Source organism: Poeciliopsis prolifica, unplaced genomic scaffold, assembly GCF_027474105.1.
Source record: "Poeciliopsis prolifica strain line A6 unplaced genomic scaffold, Auburn_PproV2 SCAFFOLD015, whole genome shotgun sequence".
NCBI classification, from domain to species: Eukaryota; Metazoa; Chordata; class Actinopteri; order Cyprinodontiformes; family Poeciliidae; genus Poeciliopsis; species Poeciliopsis prolifica.
In genome coordinates, this window is record NW_026562390.1 from 10,279,946 (window position 1) to 10,301,382 (window position 21,437).

The following is a 21,437-nucleotide window of genomic DNA, read 5'->3' on the forward strand; positions in this document are numbered from 1 at the left end:
CTCTCAGTCTCTTTGAAGAGTTGCTTGTTGCGTAGTTTGATCACATTCGCTGTGTGTTTAAAAGGTTGAATCCAAAGTAAAGCATTGAGTTTAATTTGTAGGTACAGGTAAATAAATTAATGATAGCAGTCAAACCCATGCATTGGACCAGCTGTAACGCTCTTTTCTTTCTCTCCCTGTAAACGCTCATGTTTTCTTTGTCTGGGTTCTAAAGCCAGTTCTACCCATGGTTCTATAGTTGTATTGTTTTGTCTTTTAGGTCCAGACTTTCCATATGGCAACACTACTTCACCTCCCCTCTTTCATTCAAGTGATTAACTCACTGGTTAGTAAACTCATCTTCACAAACACACACATGCATGCACGCAAACACATGCATATGTCTGTACTACTGGGTTCTTGGTGACTTCTGCTAATAAGGAAAAAAAATCTTCAAAACATTAATACATGTTCTGGTTGTGGCACACATATCTTTTCTGATCTGTAATATCCTGCAATCTCATTGTATGTATTATGTTTTATTGTTAATCAGTTTCTCAGTTGTCTTTCATTAATCTCTGTTTTCTTATTATAAATTCATTATTAGATTTTATCAGCTTTCTTATTATTATTTTTTTTTTCTTTTGGCTCATTATTTCAGTTGGATGTCGATAGTACATCACATAGCTTATTTGCTTAATATTTTGACTGTATAGGTAAACTATTGTATTAATATAATATTTTGGAGTAAAGTTGTTTAGGCTTATCATGTGTGCAGTATTTGCTGTCCAGCAGCATTAATACATTTGAAGGATATTAAAATGTGTTCATGTTTAATTTCTGAATAAACAAATCCAAGTTATTTTTTTGTCAATAATAGTCTAGTAAGCAGCACAAAACATTACAACATAAGCAAGAGGCTGTGTACAAAGAATGTAAAATTTCTAATGGAAGAAAAAAATAAATTTCATTGTGATTGTTTGCAAATGTTTGCAATGGCAGAAAGCCAATGAGGAACACAGATGTTTGAGGGAAGCTGATTTTATTTTCTTCTGAAACAGCTCAGTGTGATCTGTGAGGTCCATGATATGAAACAACAGCTACAGCAGAAACAGATAAACCATAAACAACCCATAGTCCGTGAACATAGCTGGTTAATAAATCAAGCATCCCCTTCTGCAGCCAAATACACATAAGCCACATCACGTGTCAGAGCTGTCGTCTGCAGCATGCATAATGGCTTGGTTTAAAACTGATTCAGTTAAATAAAGATTGTCTAAGGGACTCAAGTCCCAGACATTGACTACATTTCAATCTGAAATGTTTGATTTTATGTAGCCCGTCTCTGACTCTCAAACTAAAAAGAGCATCTGAGGTAGCAGCTAACGATGTTATGAAATTGTTTTCAAAACATTTGTTCATACTCCATCACACTTTTAGCAATTATTTCTTCTACTGAGTGCCCAACATGTTGCCAAGTAAACAAGTTAAGATGTGGGAGCTTCTTCAATGCTTTCATAAATAAGTTTTGTTGATTACCCAGACAATAAGGGTTGATGACTCCATAAAGACAAAAGGAAAACTCCAGAGCTACTTACTTTGTTACTTTAAAATAGTCTCAAAAGTAAGTTAAACTGTTTTCAGGTAAAAAAAAAGAAAAAAAGATTCTCAACTTCATGTTGAGAACCCATAAAAAATAAAATACATGTTTCAGATTACACACTGACAATTGGACAGTGCTTTTAAAAACATACTTTACACTGAGTAGAAATATCATGTTTCAATGCATCGCAGTTAGTTATAAAATATTAATACTTATTAATGTTTACCTCACAGCGTCAGCATGCCCAGCAGAATAATTTGAAATAAAATGCATGTAAATCAGGTGTTTTATTTCTTATTTAAAAAGTATTTGAGAGGATGTGAGACAAATAATGTAATTTATATCAATCATTTCAACCTTTTTTCTTTGAGCTGCTGATGCAGGGGAATAAAGTGTTGGGTAAAGTGAGAGGGAATCGGTATACTGCTGAGGCAAGAGGGGAAAAAAAAAGGACGGGGAGGCTGCGAAATAAGAGTCACATCTGCATTTCAAAGATGTTGTGAAGAAAAGTGCAGAAAATAGGAGTAAAACTAGCAAAGTGCTGCTATAAATACACAATGTGAAGTGGAATCTAATGGGAGCAAGTGTTTGTGAAGACAAAGCTTTGGTTCTTTCGACAAATGACACAGTGGATTTGAAAATGTGGAATAAGGACTTAAGTGAGATGACACGCCGTAAAACACATGTTCAATTAGCAGCACTGGGAGTCAAGTATTAGACTCCTGTGTGCTTGGCTTGTGTGTTTACATTCACAATGATGAATGGAAAATTAGATTTTAATGCCTTAAATAACTAGAATTCTTTTGTTTGAAAAAAGTTTTATGTTCTTGTCTCAAGATATCTGCTGATTGTGAATAAACAATTAATTCTACCTCAGATTACAGTTAAATTCTTTGAAATCACCAAATGAAAAGGATCAAAATTGGTAGATCAGATCAGTCTATATTATGGTTTTTGCACTTAGATTCAAACAGACTTTACACAAAAATATGGGTGTCATTTATTGAAGCATCCACAATCAGCCTGAAAGTGTGTGTTGCCTGACATCTGCACACAATCAGCCAACTGCAAGAGAATATGCAAGTACAGCAGTGTGTGCATCTCACAATTAGTATGGAAATGTTTTCGAGCTTCAGGGAACAGGTGCAAACTGTAAAGGTGTAATAAAGTGAAGAGCGTCAAAATGGGAAAGAGAACATGTGGTTCTCTGCAAATTACAGAAGTCTCTCGGTGGACAAAATGTACCCAACATTCTTGGAAAGATAAATAACCACAGCAAATGACCAATTTATAAAGCCAGGGAAAGGGTGGCTGGAGTGCTGTGGATGAGTAGTGATTTGATGCTTGGTAGAACGAAACAGCGTTTAGATGAATTATTCATCAAATATATTCAAATATATCCAACAAGTAAGTATACCAGCCATTAATTTGACTGCAAAGAAACGTCATACTTTCTTGACCACATTGCCAGAACTATAAACTTTTCTGAGTGTCCTTTTTTTTTAAAAAATAGCATTCAAGTAATAGATTTATTTCACATTTGGTGATATGTTCTGAACAACTATTTTTTACCACTATCGCTCACAGCTAACACTACTCCAAAAACCAGTTTCTGAGTAGTTTAAAAGTATAAGTACAATAGATAAAATGTAGATTTTATTCAGAAATGTAACATTTGAAGACTTCTGATTTCACAGCTAAGGTAAGGTTAGAGTGACATCCTCAACAAGTGGTGAAAGGCCATGTGTAAGCATATTATTGGACAGTTCAGGAGAAGAAACAGGTGCAGGATAAACCCCTGGTGGTTTTCATGCTAGACATATTTGATGCAGTAAGTCATGCCAAGGGAGCCCTGTCAAAGTTTTTGGAGCTAATACTATTCAGTATATTGACACAAGTCTGTAAATATTTCAAAGCAGAAATATTTCACCTCATTCTAGCTTACTGAGAAACAAATCTGTTTTTTTTTCCAGCTGAAAATAATTACAACTTAAAAAGATTAAATGTAAAAAGGTGAAAATCGTAATGTTATTGCTTGACATAGGGCCTGATCTTTAAAAATGACAAATAATAACCACTAAGATGCTTGTTCAAAAAAAAAAAAAAGAAAAAAGAAAGAAAGAAAATGCATTAAGCAAGATTGAGGGCACATGTGATTAATGGCATAACAGTGGACACCAGATAAACTGTAAAAACATAAAAAACCTCTAAACACTTGTATTTGATACTGCAATGCTTTGTTTTCTCATACACAGACAGATTTAAGTGATTTTAAAACAGGCATTTGTAAAAGTCCAGTTCAATCTTGGCTTCAGTACAAATGTCTCTCCTTCTCAGAGTTTTATTTGACCTGGTGTACAGACCTACGATCTGGAGGTATAGAAACCACTGCTTAAGGGCAAATGGATCAAGACTGTCTCTCTCCTGTGGCTAAAATCTCTAAACCGTGCCATACTTTTATCTGTCAAACTGTGCCCTGTCAGTGTATCAGAGGCAGTTCCCAACTGGTTAAAGCTTGTGAAACATTAGAAAACATTTGGTCTTTTCCCATATTAGGCTGTAGACATGTCAATCATGTTAAAGTAATTCTCTGAAGATGGATATTGAGACCCATTTAGCTTACAGCTCTTAAGGTGATCAAAATAAAAACAATTCCCACTCCAGCTCTTCATCCCTATCGTATTTCTTGACATGTGGCCCTTGGGCACACACAGATACAAAACCAAGTCAGTTAAATAAAACAATGAAAGCTTTATCTGTGTTTTCTATGCTCTGCTAAATGTTTGAAATCCTTTAATGCATTAATAAGCTAATTTGGGTTTGCATTAAATTCTTATATATAAGATATACAATATGCAACTGGACGTATTGTTGCGGGCTAATATGTCTGGCTACACTTAACCCTTTTAGTGGAAGATGCAGGAAGCATGAGTGGCTGGCAGAAGGAAATAACTTAGCACTAATAGTAACAGTGTCCTTTCATTCTACATGAAGTGTGGACAGAAAAAACATTTTCAGAAAGCCTTTCAGTGTACTTGTAAAATCCATAATACAGTCACTGAAGACCAGAGTGTTTCTTTGAGGATGCAAAATCTCCAGCTGAACTCCTGGTGTCCTCTGTTTGGGTCTGAAATGTACCAGTAGCACACAGGCAATGGAAGATTTCAAAAGAGCTTTTAGTTTTCTTAGTAATTTAATTTCAAAATGGTAGTGTTTTGGAAAATTCCCCATAATAACTATTAAAACCAGCAATCATTTTAGCCCTACCTCATCATTATCCTCTAAGCTTTTAATGTAGTCTTTATGTTGTTTTTTTAATGATTCTATGCAGACTTTAGCCCTATTTTAGGTTTTCGAACAATTTGTCTGAGAAACACTGCTGGTCTGATTAAAACAATCCATTTCTTGAAACAATGCCTTGTCAGAGTTGAAAGTGTGTATTTGATATCATCTCATTACATAGGTTGACTGCTTAACATTTTTGGACAACTGGATCTTTTTCCTCAAACACCTCAGTAATCTTCTGATTCCATCATCCATCTCATAGAGTTATTTCTAGCACTGGGGGTACTTTTCTCAAACAAAAATTAACTTTTCAATATATTATGGTAAGGGGTTCTTTTCTCTTTGGATTTTACTTCGTCACTAGAATACAAACTGAAGTACTACAGCGCACTTCCCAAATATATCTGATCTCCATTCTTTCTCCCAGTGTACCACTATGGGAGAAAGGCCCACATTTAAACATTTGGACTACATTTGTACTACTGGGTACAATATGAATGAGCCAATGAGCTAAATCTAATAGTCCAGATTGATCCACTTCAAACTCAAGCCCTGGTGCTTTGTTTTGTTCTTTGTTGTAAAATTTGACAGTAAGATAGATGATACATTTTTCACTGGGATACTTGCAATGATTAGCATGCATTTTTACATAAAGGTGGATTTCAGTAAATGAGAAAATCAGAGAAAAGATTATTTTAAAATATGAATCTTGCATTAAATACAACCTGAATGACTGAACTCAAGCTTCCCTTCCTCTTCATTTGGATGAATATGGTCCATCTAATGATATCCTCAGATTCAGTTTCTCAGTAGGATGCCATTATGATATAATACCAATACAAAATTAACACAAATTGCAGCCAACTGAAACATATTTTCATTTAATGTATAGCACAAGTCACAACTAGGTTTGCATTGTTTACTGCATCAATCTAGTGCGACTATGTCTAGTCTAACCAGACTATGGCTCTGCAGAGAATTTTTAGGCAGCCTGTGTTTATTTATAGCAACCTTTAGCTCATTTGCATTATTAGTTCTGGTGTCTCTCATTTTATCATACTCTTCTGTTGATTTTCTGGGATTTTAGGTCTGGCAAGATTGTCATCCAATCCTGCATTGTCATTAACCAGGTCCCGGTACTTTTTGCAACTGCCAAGCCCAGCAGGTAAATGAAATCAGGATCTTCACTAAGTTTGTCAGGTTTAAGTAGCTTATATTTTCCTGGTAAATGGCTGTACTAACTTCAGACTTAATATGCACATAGCAATTAGGCACAGAACCAAGAATCTGTGCCTCCTCCATATTCCTCCAGACTCTGGGGCTTTAATTCAAAATTAAATTCAAAACTTACCTTTTTTATTTTTTTTTTCAAAGAGGGCTTTGGACCAGTGAGTAAAAATCCTGTGCTGCTTCTCCTTAGGACATGAAAGACGATCAGGAGTGGGTTACCACAAGAAATGTGACCATGTGTGTTATCTCCTGCATACATCCATATTTGGTCACTCTTGTAGCACTGGCTCCAGCTGCAGTCCATGCCTTGTGAATTTCCTACAGAACTCTACAGAATGTATTTGATTAGGTAATTTGATTAGTTAATTTGAGTAGATTTATTTGGCTATTAGCTTCTATATAGGCAGTATTCTGGGTATAAATTTAGTAATTGTAGATGCATTTTAAACCACAGTTACAGTGCATCTATCTTAAAGGCACTTGTTGTTTTTGTTGAATTACTTTTGGAAGTTTATATCAAGTGCAATTATTTCCCCCAAAGTATTGACCCATCAAAAACGTATCGTCAGCTCAATGATAAAAGGAATTGTTTAATTTCACTTTCACTGTTAGAGACTGTTCAGTCTCTCATTACAGTACACTGTTTCTCACACTGTGACTCACAGGACCTACAGCAGGTAGATAATGGTATCAGCTATTACAATTATTACTTTTTTTATTAGCCACGCTGAGACACTGTGACCCACAAGGCGGAACTGATGAAAAGCACAACATGATAATGTGGAAAAAAAAATGCTGATATAAAAACTGGGTAATGGAGGAGTGAAACAGACGGAACAAAATGAGTAAAAGATATACAACTAATGTGAGATATGATTTGAGCACATTTTCTGTGTGTATTGCATTCATGCATAGATAGAACCTCATCATCTTTCTGAATTATGCTTTTCATTGCAGGCATCATTCGACTTATCACAGTGAGCCAGATCTTCAGGAGGCTGCCGGTTTAGGGAGAACTGCCATAGGATAAGTCTCAATCCTTACTCAGCCATCATTTTCTCGCGTACACTTCTCACTCTCCATGCCCCCAAATACAAAGACGGTGCACACATCTATGCAAGCAGAAACGCAGTAAAACCAACAACCCAGACAACTGGCTTTTAGAGCTTCTTCAATGAGGTCACTATTAAATAAAACTTTTCTTTAGATATTGTTTAAGAATCTGAAAATTTGTTACAATGTCGGCAATGGGTATTTTTAAAATGACATTTTGAAACTTCTCACTATAGTCTGAAAACTGTATCTAAAAGCAACATCTTGTGTTAGTGTCGTGTGTGTGTTTGAACATAAATTACCGGAAGGTCATTTGGAATATCTGCCCCAAGTTGACTTGCTGCGTTTTGTTGTTATATCCATGCAGCATCTCACCAAACAGAGTGTCATTGAAGTGGACATCTTGCCTCAGGCATTTTTGTCCCTCACAGTTCTCTGACTGCAGAAGGCAGGAGCGCCCGTCTCCTGCCAACTTGTACTCCTGCACGCACCTGTGAACGAGGCACAAGCTGTCAGCGTAATGCGAGGTATCTGAACAAACACACACACAAAGGTGAAAGGTCTTGTTCAAAGAAAATAAAGGATATAAAAGTTTAAGGTGATATAAATAAAGAACAGTCAGGAACATACTTAAACTGGCTATATCTATATCTATATATCTGTATATGTCTATATGTAAAGGAGTAAATACAAGACTGTTTTGTGCCCAAACTGCAATGTTCTGGCTCATGTCTGTGGTGTTGTAAAAAATACCAAATTGTACCAAGTAGAAGATTGTTTCACTTGTAATAAAACATTCCTCCCATGTGGAACTAATGCATATTTTATCAACTGCAAATGTATAAAAAAATGAACATAAAAACAAAAAATGTAAATTTGATTTGAAGATAAAATGAAGTCAAACTAACAAAACACTAAGTTGCATTTTATGTCGCATACAGTACAGTGTTTGTAGATTGTTTTAATTTTGAAATGGGCATTAGACTGATGAACACTTTCAATTAAAACTTTGCCATTAAAACCGTTATTAAGGAGGAAGCAAAGTTCCCTGACAGTAGACGCCAAGGAAAAAAGTGACACATTCTCTTGCTGCTTTCATAAGCTTTTAGAAGTAAAACAGCAGCCAGAAAGTGCTAATCAAATGTGCTTGATTAGGTGATTATTAGCAGATGAAAAAGCAAAAGATTTTTCTGCTTGCTGGCCTATAACCTTGAATTCAATGGGAAATATATCACTGCAATTCTGCTACTGTAATGCATTTGAAATTTATGTTTAGAACAGATCATAATGCATTGCCAAAAAATATACAATAGAAATATATAAAATAAAAGAGAATATGGTAGAGATATTTTTCTTATGTAGGAGTGTGTTAGTTTTAGATTTTATCAATGCAACAGTGGAGATGCTGCACACACCTTAAAATTGCATTGTAATCTGTCACTCATAAACTTTATAATAAAAATATAAAAAGGCAAGCATGATTTTTTTCGGAAGACTTTTCATAAAAAAATATGTTTTCTTTCAAAATACTATGTCAGTAGAACCATGGTTTATAAAGTTGCACCAGGATGAACGGCAACATTTCTGCAATGACATCCATCTGACAGATGAGATCAAAGTAGAAATGTCTGACCATAATGCACACCAGTCATTAAGCAGTGCAGTGGTGATGATTTGGGATGGATTTTCAGCCTTCACACTTAGCAGTCACTGAGTAAACTATACCAATAGATTCTCGGGTTACAGATGAGGCTGGTTTAGCTTGGTTCAATCTGAGTCGATCTTAAATGTGCCACCATGGTCCAGTCAAAGTTCAAACCTCAACCTGACTGAAATACTGTGGAAAAATCTTAACCTGCAGAACCTCAGTGTGTTGGAGCAATGTTGCAAAATTACTTCACAATGATGTTAGAGGCTTATAAAGTGAAATGAAGACGAGTATGGTTTCAGAGATATTGAATTTTGGAGCGTACCAAATAATTCCTGTGACTGTATTTACACCATGGGAACAGTTTTTACAGATTTTCTTTCTAGTAGTCATACTCACCCGCAAAACATAAGAATATTGTTGGCAGTGGGGTCATCTTCAAGGGGTACAAGCTGCTGAAGGCACAGCTGTTCACAACCTCCGTTGAAGCCATCCGTGCAGTCAACGCCTCTGGAGTAGTCATAGCAACCAGAGCCATCCTTCATCGGTCTCAACCCCTCAGGACACTGCGAGAAAATGGATTAGGAGAAGGAGGAGGAGAGGAGGGAGACACATGGAGGGACAGAGAAGGGAACAGAGAGGTACTGAGCTCAGATTGTGCATTTTAATCAGTACGCTGGGGTAATGACAAGATGATGATTGATGAGATATCAAACAAAATAGAAGACCTTGGGCTTGGATTTAAAAGAAAGAATTCTCAAACACAATGAAGGATTTTCTTAAAGTGTTCTAATGGAGAGGTTTTCATGTGATCCCATAGCAAAACAGAGCAAACTGATGGCTCTTATCATAAACACAGCTCAGCTCGATACAAGCTTGGATAGATACTGCACTGGCACTGAGATTTGTGTGTTGTTTTGTTCAGTGCCAGAAGCAAAACTCCAAGTGTTATGTTGTTCCGATAAAACTGCACACTGACAGGAGGAAAAGCAGCGCAGGAAGCTTTAATGTTTATCAGATGAGGGATGGGTGTGTAGTCTGTCCCTAGACCAAGGAGTATGATATAATATTTAAAACCTTGAAATTAAACTGTGTCCATTGAAACTTGAGTGCATTAACAAAATCAGCGACGACTCAGTGACACTGCCCAGCAGTAAGCTTCCACTTTCAAATCACATTATGCTGAGTTTGAATACGCAGAATGTAAAAAAAAAAAAAAAAAAAAAAACTTAAAACAATAGACCCAATGCTCTAACTTTAGATTGGCTAATTTACTGAACAGCCACTCATTTATGAAGTGGATTTCAATAAATTATGACTCCTCCAGCTTAAAGAACACTAATTTTGCCTGAATACAAGAAGAGCAAATGCATACTTAACTAACAGGGACTCCATTAAAAATGCAATTTTACTTATAATTAATAACTTTAGACTACTTATAATGATTTGAATTGCTTCATCCATCTCAGAAGTAAACAAAAGATTAGTGCATGCATGGACTGGGTTGGTTGAGTTTATATGCTAGCATAACACTTGGGGGAGGCACTATAGATAAGTATTAAAATTAAAAACCAACACAAAGTGATGACATTGAAAGACGGAAAATAGAGGAATAAGTCTGATGGTAAAAAAATATATCAAATTCTTGCAATATTGCTATGTTCATAGATCCTTTTTGAATTGTTGAACTGTAACACTAAAGGTGACTTAGATTATTTCTTAAAGTAATTTGATATTAAGAATATTTGGAAAAAAATACATAAAAACTAACAGATGCTTCCGTTTTAAATGTAAATTGTCTCCATGGCAAGGTTGAAATTTCACAACTTAGTAATGTGTCAGACATTGTGTCACACCAGGTGTGATATGAACCATAAAGCAACAGCAAACTCAATTGCAGGTGATTCAAAGCTACAGATGCATTTACAGTCAACAAAATCATGAAGTGGAGACAGCATATATACACTATTGGAGTGAGTTTCTTTGAATATTTGACAGTGTTGCCTGCTAAAGCTGAATTTCATCGAACTGTTCCCAGTAACATGCAGAAGAGGTTTAAGTTCCTGTCAATCAAGACTTTCTTCAAAGCTGCAGGTGTTGCTGCTCTGTCGTCTTTGCCAATATTAACATAACACATCTGTGGATTCCAAATGAATGATGTTAGGGACACAGTTTGAAGAGCGTTGTTCACCACATTTACTGACGGCCACTGACTCATCTGTAACACAAGTTCCTGCTTCCTGCGTGGGCTTTGGCTGTGGGCATATAATGACTGCAGTTAATGTTCTGTGTTGGTTTTGATATATTTCTGCAAAACAAAAAGGAAAATGATGCAACCATTTATAAAACTGCTAAACTGCTATTCAATTTCTTTATTCCGTTTTAATCTTGCCTTGGAAGCTGAACAAATGGTGCATAGCGTGTGGCGCTTCCACTTTATTATTACTGATTGCTTCATAGCTTTGGGTTCAAATGTTTAGGTCTTTACCAACACACCTTGCAAACATGTTAATACTATTTGAACTACTTTAAATCTTAAAGTATAAATGCAAAACAATAAGTGTACAGTGGTGCAATAAAGACAACACTTTACACTATTAATATGAAGACAGTTGTGACAGTAGCATGAATCAGGAAGAGAGTAAATTATGAGAAGAGGGATGGAGCTATGTACATACAATGCAATTGTGTAAATATGTCTAGGGCATCGGGACTGAGGTGAAAGTTCAGTTCTCAGCAAGAACTACTACGGAATGGCTTAGATAAAGAGCAAAGCTTATTCATGGATGAGAATGGCCATGTCAAATCCCAGGCCTGATTCCAAATTTAGACTCTGTGGAAACTCTTGAACATTGATGCTTAAAGACATGATTCTTTCAATCCGACTGAGCTAGAGTTATGTTTCAAAGAAGAATGGGAAACTATTTTTCCAAAAATAAGCTGGAATTACAAAATTGTGGTCTTTACAAAGCATTCACTCCAGGGCACAGAATACTTAAATACCCCACACTTTTCAGATTCTTATTTCTAAAATGTTTTTAAAAGCCGTGTTTTTTTTTAATATAACTTCCAAATAAGAACAACATGCTTGTGTATTTTAAATAAAACATAAAGCAGTTTGTGGTTGTAGCATAACAAAATATGAAAAAATCCAAGAGGTCTGAAGAATTTTGCAGGGCTATATATGCAGGTATTGGGGATTTTAAAACTAACCAAAGATAACTGAAAAGTCTGAGTTGGTCTGATGAGCCTCCAAACATCAAGGTAAAGAAATGTATAAGGCTTAGAGAAGCATATGTGTTTTGACTGACAGAAGGCAGCTCAAACCCAGCGGCAGAACTGCTGGGTGGAACTGGCTCATCAGGTAGGAGTTGTTGTCGCTCAGGATTCCTACTTTATATGGACATTTCTCCCTTCTGGACATGGGAGACCGTGAAGTGAGAGAAGTTCACTCACTTATTTCCCTGGCTTATTTCCCTGGCTTATTTCTCAAAGCTTCAAAGTTTCACTAGATTATTCAGACAACAAATGCAATATATATTGTTGCTGCCGGCTGTGTGCTGCAGGATGTGAAATCATTTACCCTAAATCATGCAAGAATGTACATAACGAATGACAAACTGCAAATGATGGACGATATCTGCATATCAGAAAATTTGTGAGAAAAAGGGGGTTCTAGTGAAACACTCCCTTAAATCAGAGACAAACCAATCCCATTTTTTGAAGTCATGAAACCCAGTTATCATTTCATACTGACAATCTTTGTGGGGACCTGATTTAAATAATGCTTGCCTCTTTGCTTGCTTTAAATATGACTAAAACACATTTTAGCGTGTTTTAAACTTAATTCTGGTTGAAGGACAAAGCCCTGACTACCATAATGTATGGATGAAACTGAAAGGTGAGCAGAAAGATGAAGCTGCAGCTTTTAATTACTTCTAAATTTCCTCTCCAGGCATCGTACAGTTGAATAGCTGAAATGATTGCCCAGGTTTATGGAGGAGAAGATTTTGTCAACAAATGTGAAGTGAAAAAAAGTAGAGTCATTGATGTAACCTACTTTAAAGTAAAGTAACATATTCATTTTTTTTTAAAACAGCATTAAACTTTTTAGTTCAAAGACAGGTAGTTAATTATATATGTTCAAAAGTAAATCAAGGGAATTGTCATATTCACACTTTTCATTTTTTTCTTTAAATGACATTTTATTCCATCCTTCACAGTTTGACACAATTTCACAATGTCAAAGAGCTACTTAGAATATGCCGATAAGCAGTAGTCCACACAAAGGAAACACTATTCACATTTTAATTTACATCTACTTGGTGGAAATACAAGACACAAGAAATGCAGGAGCTCTAAGATCTCAGCACTCTGATGGAACAAGTTCAATGCAAAGGCAAATGCTTAATTTAAACCCAAATGACCAAATTCTTCATTCTTGAACAAAACAAAAAAAAATTAGGAAAGCTAATATTTCTCCTAGTTCAAGTAAGTTTGAGCATGAAAAATGTATTTTAATCATACTTTTTGCCACTCTCCATAGCGATGGGCAACCTCTCTCTTCTTGTACACTTCATTAATCAGAACCTGTTTGAGATATTTGTGTGAAATAATTTATTCACTTCTGGGACCGTGTCAAACCCAGTATGAAACTTCTTGCACTTTCCAGAACCTGAGCAAAGAGTTGATTAACCCCCAGCCCCTGATGAGAACTGGCAGTTACCAGCACAGAGAAAAATGATCAGGAATGAACTATCCTTCTTGAGAGATGGTGAATGTAGCATGATTTGAAGTTACAGTTGGTAAGAAGCAGGGCTAATTGGCACACTTTCTTCCCCCCAACTTTGCAATCTGGGACAATAAGGTACTTGTCCATTACAAAGCTGGAAAGCTTACAAATTGAAGCGTATTCAGATATATGTGGCTCAAAACAATGTGTTCGGTTGTGTTCTTGAACCAAATGCTGTCTATTGTCCCAAACATAGAAAAAGCAAGATTTTCCCTTTAGAAAATATGACCGATTTATTTCTGAAGTTCAGCAGAGCCCTGCTGAACTAAGGCTGGGTGCAGAAAGCCTTTATTCAGTAGCTGTCGCCTTCTTTTCTTGTACTCTTACCAGCAACAGAGTGTGGAGCCACTGAATGCCCAACTAGGAATAGGAAATGCCTGTATTTAATGTGGGTTTATGTTACATGTTTCACAATGTAATTGTTTTTCTGGAATCAATACGCTTAAACAGTAATACAGATACTGTCACAATTTAAAATATATATACATACAAAAGGCATTGAATGACACTTTCAGGTTATTTAGTCACCACTACAAAATGTATTGCAATTTTAGTCTATACAAACTTTGAATTTTTTAATGGACAGCTGTACTTTTTTGCTCTTTTGATTTTGAGTAAATTAAATGGATTTTGGAATTTACAATGTCAGATAGTGAAGACATACGTGATTGTCTGTCTTTATAGAGTGAAAAAAACATATTTTTTCAACCATATGTACTGACCAAAAACTTAAGGTTAAGAATTTTAAAGTTTTTTGACAATTAAATTAAAAACTCTGCATTTAGTTAAGAAAAATCTGATTCCAGTTGAACCCAAAGGTCCCAAATGTCCTAATACTTTTTGTTCTGACATAGCTGCATGGCCAACCCTACAGAACATATCTACAAAAAGGAGAAAACAACATTGCTGATAGGTGATATATGTGGAGTTTGTTGACAATACAGAAAAGCAAAATTAATTAAAACACAAACAAAGTCAGCAAAACTGTTCACTAAGGCAGTCCTCATAAATAATCAGTATCATAGTCTGGTTTTGTGTGTGTTTTTAGAAGTAGTGGCAATTCTGTTTACAATTACACACTATTAAATTAACTTTTATATTTAAACCAATGGGATTATATTATTTTTGATAGAAGTCATCTCCTACCCACTCTTGCCTGACTGACAGGTCATATTTCTGTTAGTTGGCAAGCTGTACATATTATGTTTTTCATAAATTGGTTAATAATAAACAGCACGATATCAAAAGCATTCCTCATTACTGGGCATTAACAGAGCTTTGCTGCTAATAACCAAAGATTTGTGTTATTCTAATTAGATTCCTGATCAAAAGGATACTAGCTAATCACATTAAGAGCTTCACACGAGACACTTGGTATTTACGCAAACCATAAATTAAGATCAAAATAAGTTATTCTGTTTTCTTGGAGACAGTTTTAGATCAAACTAAACAAAAATATATTAAGTTGTCAAGCGTCTTATGTATAAATGCAGATCATTCATTGTGTATTCTACACAAATCTCCTCATGTTTGGTATCAGACAGGGAAAAACCCTCCAGTCTCAGGCCCATTAACTATATTTCAAAAATGTAATGTTGCCCTTCTCAGCATAGGAAGATTGGAGTCATTCATCAAAAAGAGGTGGAGCTGCAGGAATAGTTGTCAGTAATCCAGAATTGCCTTGCTCTACTCTGAGGCTGAATCCCTGAAGTTAGCACCACTTTAACACGTGTCGTCGTTCTGCCAGCTCTGCTTTTGAGACGGAACATAACAATAAAAACTCAAAAAATATTTGATTTAGTTGTCAAGATGGATAAAATTCTGTTAATATTTCAACAACCATGACTCTTAACTGAACAAATCAAACCATGTGTATAAATATTGACCGTAAAACAGTGTTTGCTGCAAATATTACCAATAATACTGAGATTTTGTGGCCAGGTAAGTAGATCTAAACAGAATTAATGCATCAGCTTGTACATGATCAAATATCTGAATTTTTAGTGTTGATACAGATAAACAATCACATTTCCATTTACTTTACCAAGAGCCCCTTGCTTTTGTACAATCTACTGAAAATCTTATAAGGTCACAGTGACCTTCTCACAATTATATGCTGAACATTAAAACATATTTGTCATCACACATTGCAGAGAAAGGAAAGATACATGGAACAAATGGTAAATGTTTGAAGATGATAAGAGAAAAGAAAAAACTTCTTTGGAAAGATGCTGAGTCTTTCACAAAACAATGAAAGTTCTGGAAACGGCACAGCTCTAAATCACACTGACAGACGAGGCGCGGGGGAAGAGGTGGGGGATAAAATACTTATATTTGACAGCCTAATCGAATTTAGAGGTGGCTGTGATGCATGGCCTAAAGCTCGGGAATCGCTCAGATGTGTTAAATTAGGTAAAACAGTTTTATTGCTTCAGAAGCAAAACCCTTCCCCTGTAAGTATATCTACACTGGCCATCCAAGATAGGAGGTTAACATGGACTGGAAACAATCAGAGATTTAACAACTCAGAAAATACAGAGAAATGTAGTAGTGCATATCTCTGTATGCTGAACAAATATGAGGTACTGACTCACTAGGCACAGTTGGGTATTATTTAAGCAACTGTGTGGTTGTCTATTTGACTATATTGTCTATATATACATACATATGTATAAGTCACTTGGGTGTATACATATAACATTAGGGGTCAAGAGTACTGAAAGTAGTTTGTACTAAAACTTAATTAGTGGAAAGTATGCAACTGATTGAATTAGTTTGAAAGTAGGTCAGTCTGCATCAGATAGAGCTGCTCCAGCTATTCAGCATCCAGATGCAACTGAATCTTTCACCGGTGCAGGCAGAGCAAATGCAAAGACTAGCATGACATTAAGCAATGTTGTTGGGTCACTGCTACAACATTTGATTCACACTTGAATTGATTCTGCTGCAGTGGCACATTTGTGCAGTACACACCATGTCTCAGTGTTGCAAGACTAATGCTTCATAATTATTTTAATATATCAGCCTTACCACGGGATGAGGTTGTTTGCTGTAGTGTTAAATGGATAATGCATTGCAGGAATGTCATTTACTTAAAGGTGTTTATTTTCTGAGCAACTAAAATACAAAACAGACATGAAATAATGGTACAGGGATTCAAAACAGGGGTGTTAAGATTTTGCTTTACATCTTTATTTATCTTCAGCTGAAGGAAATACAGGTTGAAAAACGTCATGAAAAGATTAAGAGGTGTGTGGGGAAAAAAAAAGTCAACTAAACACATTTTCATATAGCCTTAAAAAACTGAAAGCGATTCCAACATTAGCCTTCACTGAAGTTTTTGGTCTCATGTTTTTCCATGGTGTTGTTTCTATGTTTTTATGATGATAAAAGCAATACTTTCGCTCAAACTTGAAAGGTTAAAGCACTCTAATGAAGTTCTACCTAAAAAAACAACAACAAAAAAAAAGAACAAAAACAAAAAAAATGTTATCTAAAGCCTGACTGCCAGAAAATTTAATTAGGGAATCACAAATAAGCCAACAAATATTGCTTTGCTTACAAGCCAAAATGGATCTGGTTATAAATTTCTAGTTTTCAGAATTGTAATTTGTACGATGAAAACAAAAGAAAAGACAATTTAGTGTGTTTACTCGACAGTCTTCATTAAGTGACAGGGCAATTCACATATCCATCAGCTAAAAGTCCTAAAATGTGATCTCAGTTTGTCAGGTTAAGCCCACTTTGCACTTTAGTAACTGGCACATTTAAAAGATGCTGTCTCCATATCTCACCCTCCTTTATTTAGTGGTGACTATAAAACAGATGGTTATGGGAGTGAATAATGGCTTTGTGGTGCAGCTCCATTGCATTGTGCCACTCTTAACTCAGCTTGGTCGTCATAAGCATTTAGAAGTGACGATAATATACTCTGTTATTTGGACAATCCATCTAATACTCACTTTTGTTTGTAACTGAGCCAAACTAAAATAATTTAAATAAATGCCTCCTGCTGTACTTTTGTTACCACTGAATTGTTGAAGCCCACATTACAGCTTATAACCCCTCTTAAGACTGTTTTTCATTACTTTCACTCAACACAAATCTTTCCTCCCTTATTTGGCTACAACAGTGCACTGTGCAACTTTGCATTGCTTTAAAAAGAAACTATTAAAGCTAAACTCAATAAACATCAGAGTTTTTTTCCCCCATGCATTTCCTTCAAACTATAAACAACTGAAATTCAGTCGTAATGATGTAAACTGAGGAGAGCACTGCAGCAGAGCAGTGAGAGTCATGATGCTCAGTTGTCAGGAACACAGAACCACAGGGACACACGCAGGGAAGGGCTGCGGAGGGATTAGGGGATACGGTATTGCATAAAACGCTCACTGTGTGGGAACGATATTTTACCTCCCTGCTGACTCTTTATGCAAGGCAGACAATGCAAAGCAAAAATCTCCCCACATCATTCCATCCTTTATTTCTGGAGTGTAAACTCAAGCACTCCAGGATAGAATAAAAAAAAAAAAAAAAAAAAAAAAAAAAAAGATGAAAAACAATATTCTGTTCTCTGGCTTGTCATGAACATATTGAGTTTGACAGTTCAAAATTATTGCCTGGTTTGGTGCTCCAACAACAACAAAAAAAAAGCCATCTTTGTCAAATTCACAACCAAACAGCTTCCAAAGAATCTCCCAAATGAGACATAGAGTTTTGGAATATGTGCTACCGATGCTCTACCATCTGTTAAGCCTCTGTGATCCTCCTTTGGAAAAATGTCATTGGTAAATACATCAATGCCTTACACAGAAATATAATTATGCATTTAGAAAAACTCTATCACTGTCAAACCAAAGTCATTAAAATTGCAAAAGGTTTCACGAGTTGACCTCAAATGTTTAGTGGGTAACTGCTAAACTTGAGTGTACAAGGTCAGCTAGAATTTACTCAAGACTTCTGTTGTACAAAAAAATCAACATCTCAGAACTGATATTAACTTGTAGAGGAGGGGTTGTGTCTGTACTTGCTGGTGTAAGAAGTTATGGCACAGAAATGATTTACAGAAAAATGAAAAATTCATTACATATTCATTGGAAACCAAGTTTTTTTTTTTTTTGAAAAAAAAAAAATCTTACAAAAAGATGACCGTGAACCCATCATAATGGGTGTCTGTGTGGCTGCCTACTGGTGTACTACAAAAAAGTGGTTGTAATATTAAAGACCTTCATAACTTTGCGCACAACGTCACAGCAGTTGTCATTTGAGTGAAAATGAAACATGGTCAAAAGCCAAAGGCTTGCTCTTTTGACTGCATTTTTGAGCCTTAATGTGGATATTCATGTGTTGTAATGTTAACTAAGGAACATTTTCAAAAGGAAACTGGATAGGAAAGAAAAAAAAAGTCGATAAAAGCAATATGAGCACAATCGTTTCAAATAAAACCATTGCGCTTGTGCTGTTTAGATGGCTTTGTCTTCCTTTTATAACAAATAATAATAGGCAACATCTGCGAGATTACATTTCAAGAAAACCTATCAAAGCTCGTTGTCATGTTGCTTTCTTCCAGGGGCCTTAATGTTCTAATCTTCTGGGTCAACATTTCTCTCTGGCTATGCTCACCAACTATGACAACCTGCAGCAATTAAAATGTGATTTTACATACATTTGTTGTAATATTCAATGTAGCGTACAGACTTGCCAAGATGAAATAATAGAATGAATGCAATACCGAAAATAGTCCAATTTGCTTAGTCAGATTCATCGAGAAGTTGCAAATGGAAAACAGGTTATACAATAAAGTGCAAGAAGCACAAATGCAGTCCCAACTTTCCATAACTTTTATAGAAGGCATTAAGTTTTATGCTTTTTTTATGCATCTTGCAGAGAGCGTCTTTTTCTTTAGTAAGTGTACAGATGAAAGTACTTGAAATTGAATAATCTATTTTACAGCAGAAACATTGAATTTATCAAATTATACTTTGTACTGTAAAATTTTAATACAAATTAAATCGTCTAAACTGAAACATTAAATTTTGCATAATTCATTGCTAGATTTTACTTTCTCCAGGTTCTGGAGAAAGTGTTACTAAAGTCCTAATATTATCCCCAACAATAAATAGAAGTTTGAGTTTTGGACATTTTTGCTTTCTCCGCCTGAAGCACCTGTGTTTTGTGAGTTGTGCATTTTTCTGCCTTTATAGCATTTTGCCTCATCCATTTTTGCATGCCATAACTTTTTGGTTTTTGCAGGTGTGCAGCTTGATAAAGCCCAGGGGGTTAAAGGTTTGACTGGGGCCAGCTCATTGTCGGGGAAAAAATGGAAAAAACAAAATCTGCCTACCTGTTTTATTGGCTGGTTAAACAATAAAACAGTTGTTCTGCCCAAAAGGCATGTAGGCCTCCTGGGAGAATGCCAGATGGCCAGTCCAGCCCTGTAAGGTGTAGAAAATGTTAAAAATCCTGTGAAAATACCCCCCACCCCCAAAAAACTTTCTAAAAAATCTATTCCTGGGGAAACAAAGTTTTAATGTCAATAATATCTTGGCCCTTACCTTCAACATAAAAGTGGTGCAGCCCAGGCACATTATCAGCACTAATCAATCTCCTCAGGCACTAGTGTTCTCCTTCAGCATGAAGGCGAATCCTTACAAAATACCACACTCTTTAGCAATGGCTCCACATAAAGCCAAATCCCCACTGAGCAGCCAAAGGGATGTGCCATAAAAAGGCAGATCCCTCAAAGCACTTTGCCACACCCAATGCACAGAAAAAGTATCTGATGCAAGACCACAGAGCATACTGGGATATTGCAATACTTCTTCTTTTTCACACTTCATCTACATTTTTTATTTTAAACAAATGACTTAAAACAATTTGTAACTTATTTGATTGAATGTGTTTTATTAAATTACTATTATCAAAAACAGTTCTTTGAAAAAAACCTTTTGTGGTTAAAGGAAACTTAATGTAAGCAATACAATATTAGTTATCTGAAAGGAAAGTCACAGCTCTACACAATAAAACAGCTTGGACATGGGAAAAAAAAGGCACAAGCTCAAAAACATTAGCTTTTTGAAAATCACCATATGCAGCCTGCTGAACTCAGATGGTGCAAGAATAAACTGTCAGCCTCTCTGTCTCAGCACAAGTGGAAAAGGAAAGGAGGCAAAATAGAATAAACAATGTCTGCTAAACTTGGACTCTGGGTTTGACTTGAATTTAATTTATTGTAAAAGCATATCAACTGTTCTAAGAGCAGCAGTGTGCCCAGAGGGACTGACTTTGATAACACATTTTAAGTTCTTTGTGTGGACTCTGTGTTCACACAAGCCTGACAAGGGTGTTTGAAAGATGGCTGCTCCCCCCCCCACAAAAACAAAATAATAGAAAAATATGGTGCTATATTTTTTCTGTTATTGTTTTTTCCCTCTTTTTGTGTCTGTTCCACTTTGTGGTAATCCCTTATTACTAGGAGGCATTGTGAGTCCTTTTCATCTGCACAGCGATCAGACTTTTGCAGAAAAGTGAATCATTTTTCACAAATGTCCTGTCCTTCCTTCCACTATTTACGCTATTTTATACTTAAAAGTACAATTGATACTTTTCCAACTCAAAAATGATAACAGAAATGATGGGCATAAATAATGTCTATCAGTTGGCAACAAGATTGGTCAGACAATAAACATCTTTAATGCAGATGTGAAAACTGCATAGCAGGTGTAAAGGTTTTCAGAAATATGAGGACAAATGGTAAAGTACTTTAATACTGCTTGGTGCTGGCAGTGTGCATTTAAATTTAGGACTCATTTAGTCTCTGAGTGAATACTGTTTATAAGTCATTGGGA

General features: G+C 35.8%; 1 protein-coding gene across 1 annotated transcript in view; it reads right to left on the reverse strand.

The window, feature by feature from the left end:
• Positions 1-21,437, reverse strand: part of LOC129366320 (astrotactin-2-like) — a 230,661-nt gene that overhangs the window by 78,870 nt on the left and 130,354 nt on the right. The window contains exons 12-13 of the mRNA XM_055040101.1: positions 9,198-9,364; positions 7,453-7,641 (exon numbers count right to left, since the gene is read on the reverse strand). Coding sequence (XP_054896076.1) covers positions 7,453-7,641; positions 9,198-9,364 — 356 coding nt within the window. The remainder of the gene's footprint in view (positions 1-7,452; positions 7,642-9,197; positions 9,365-21,437) is intronic.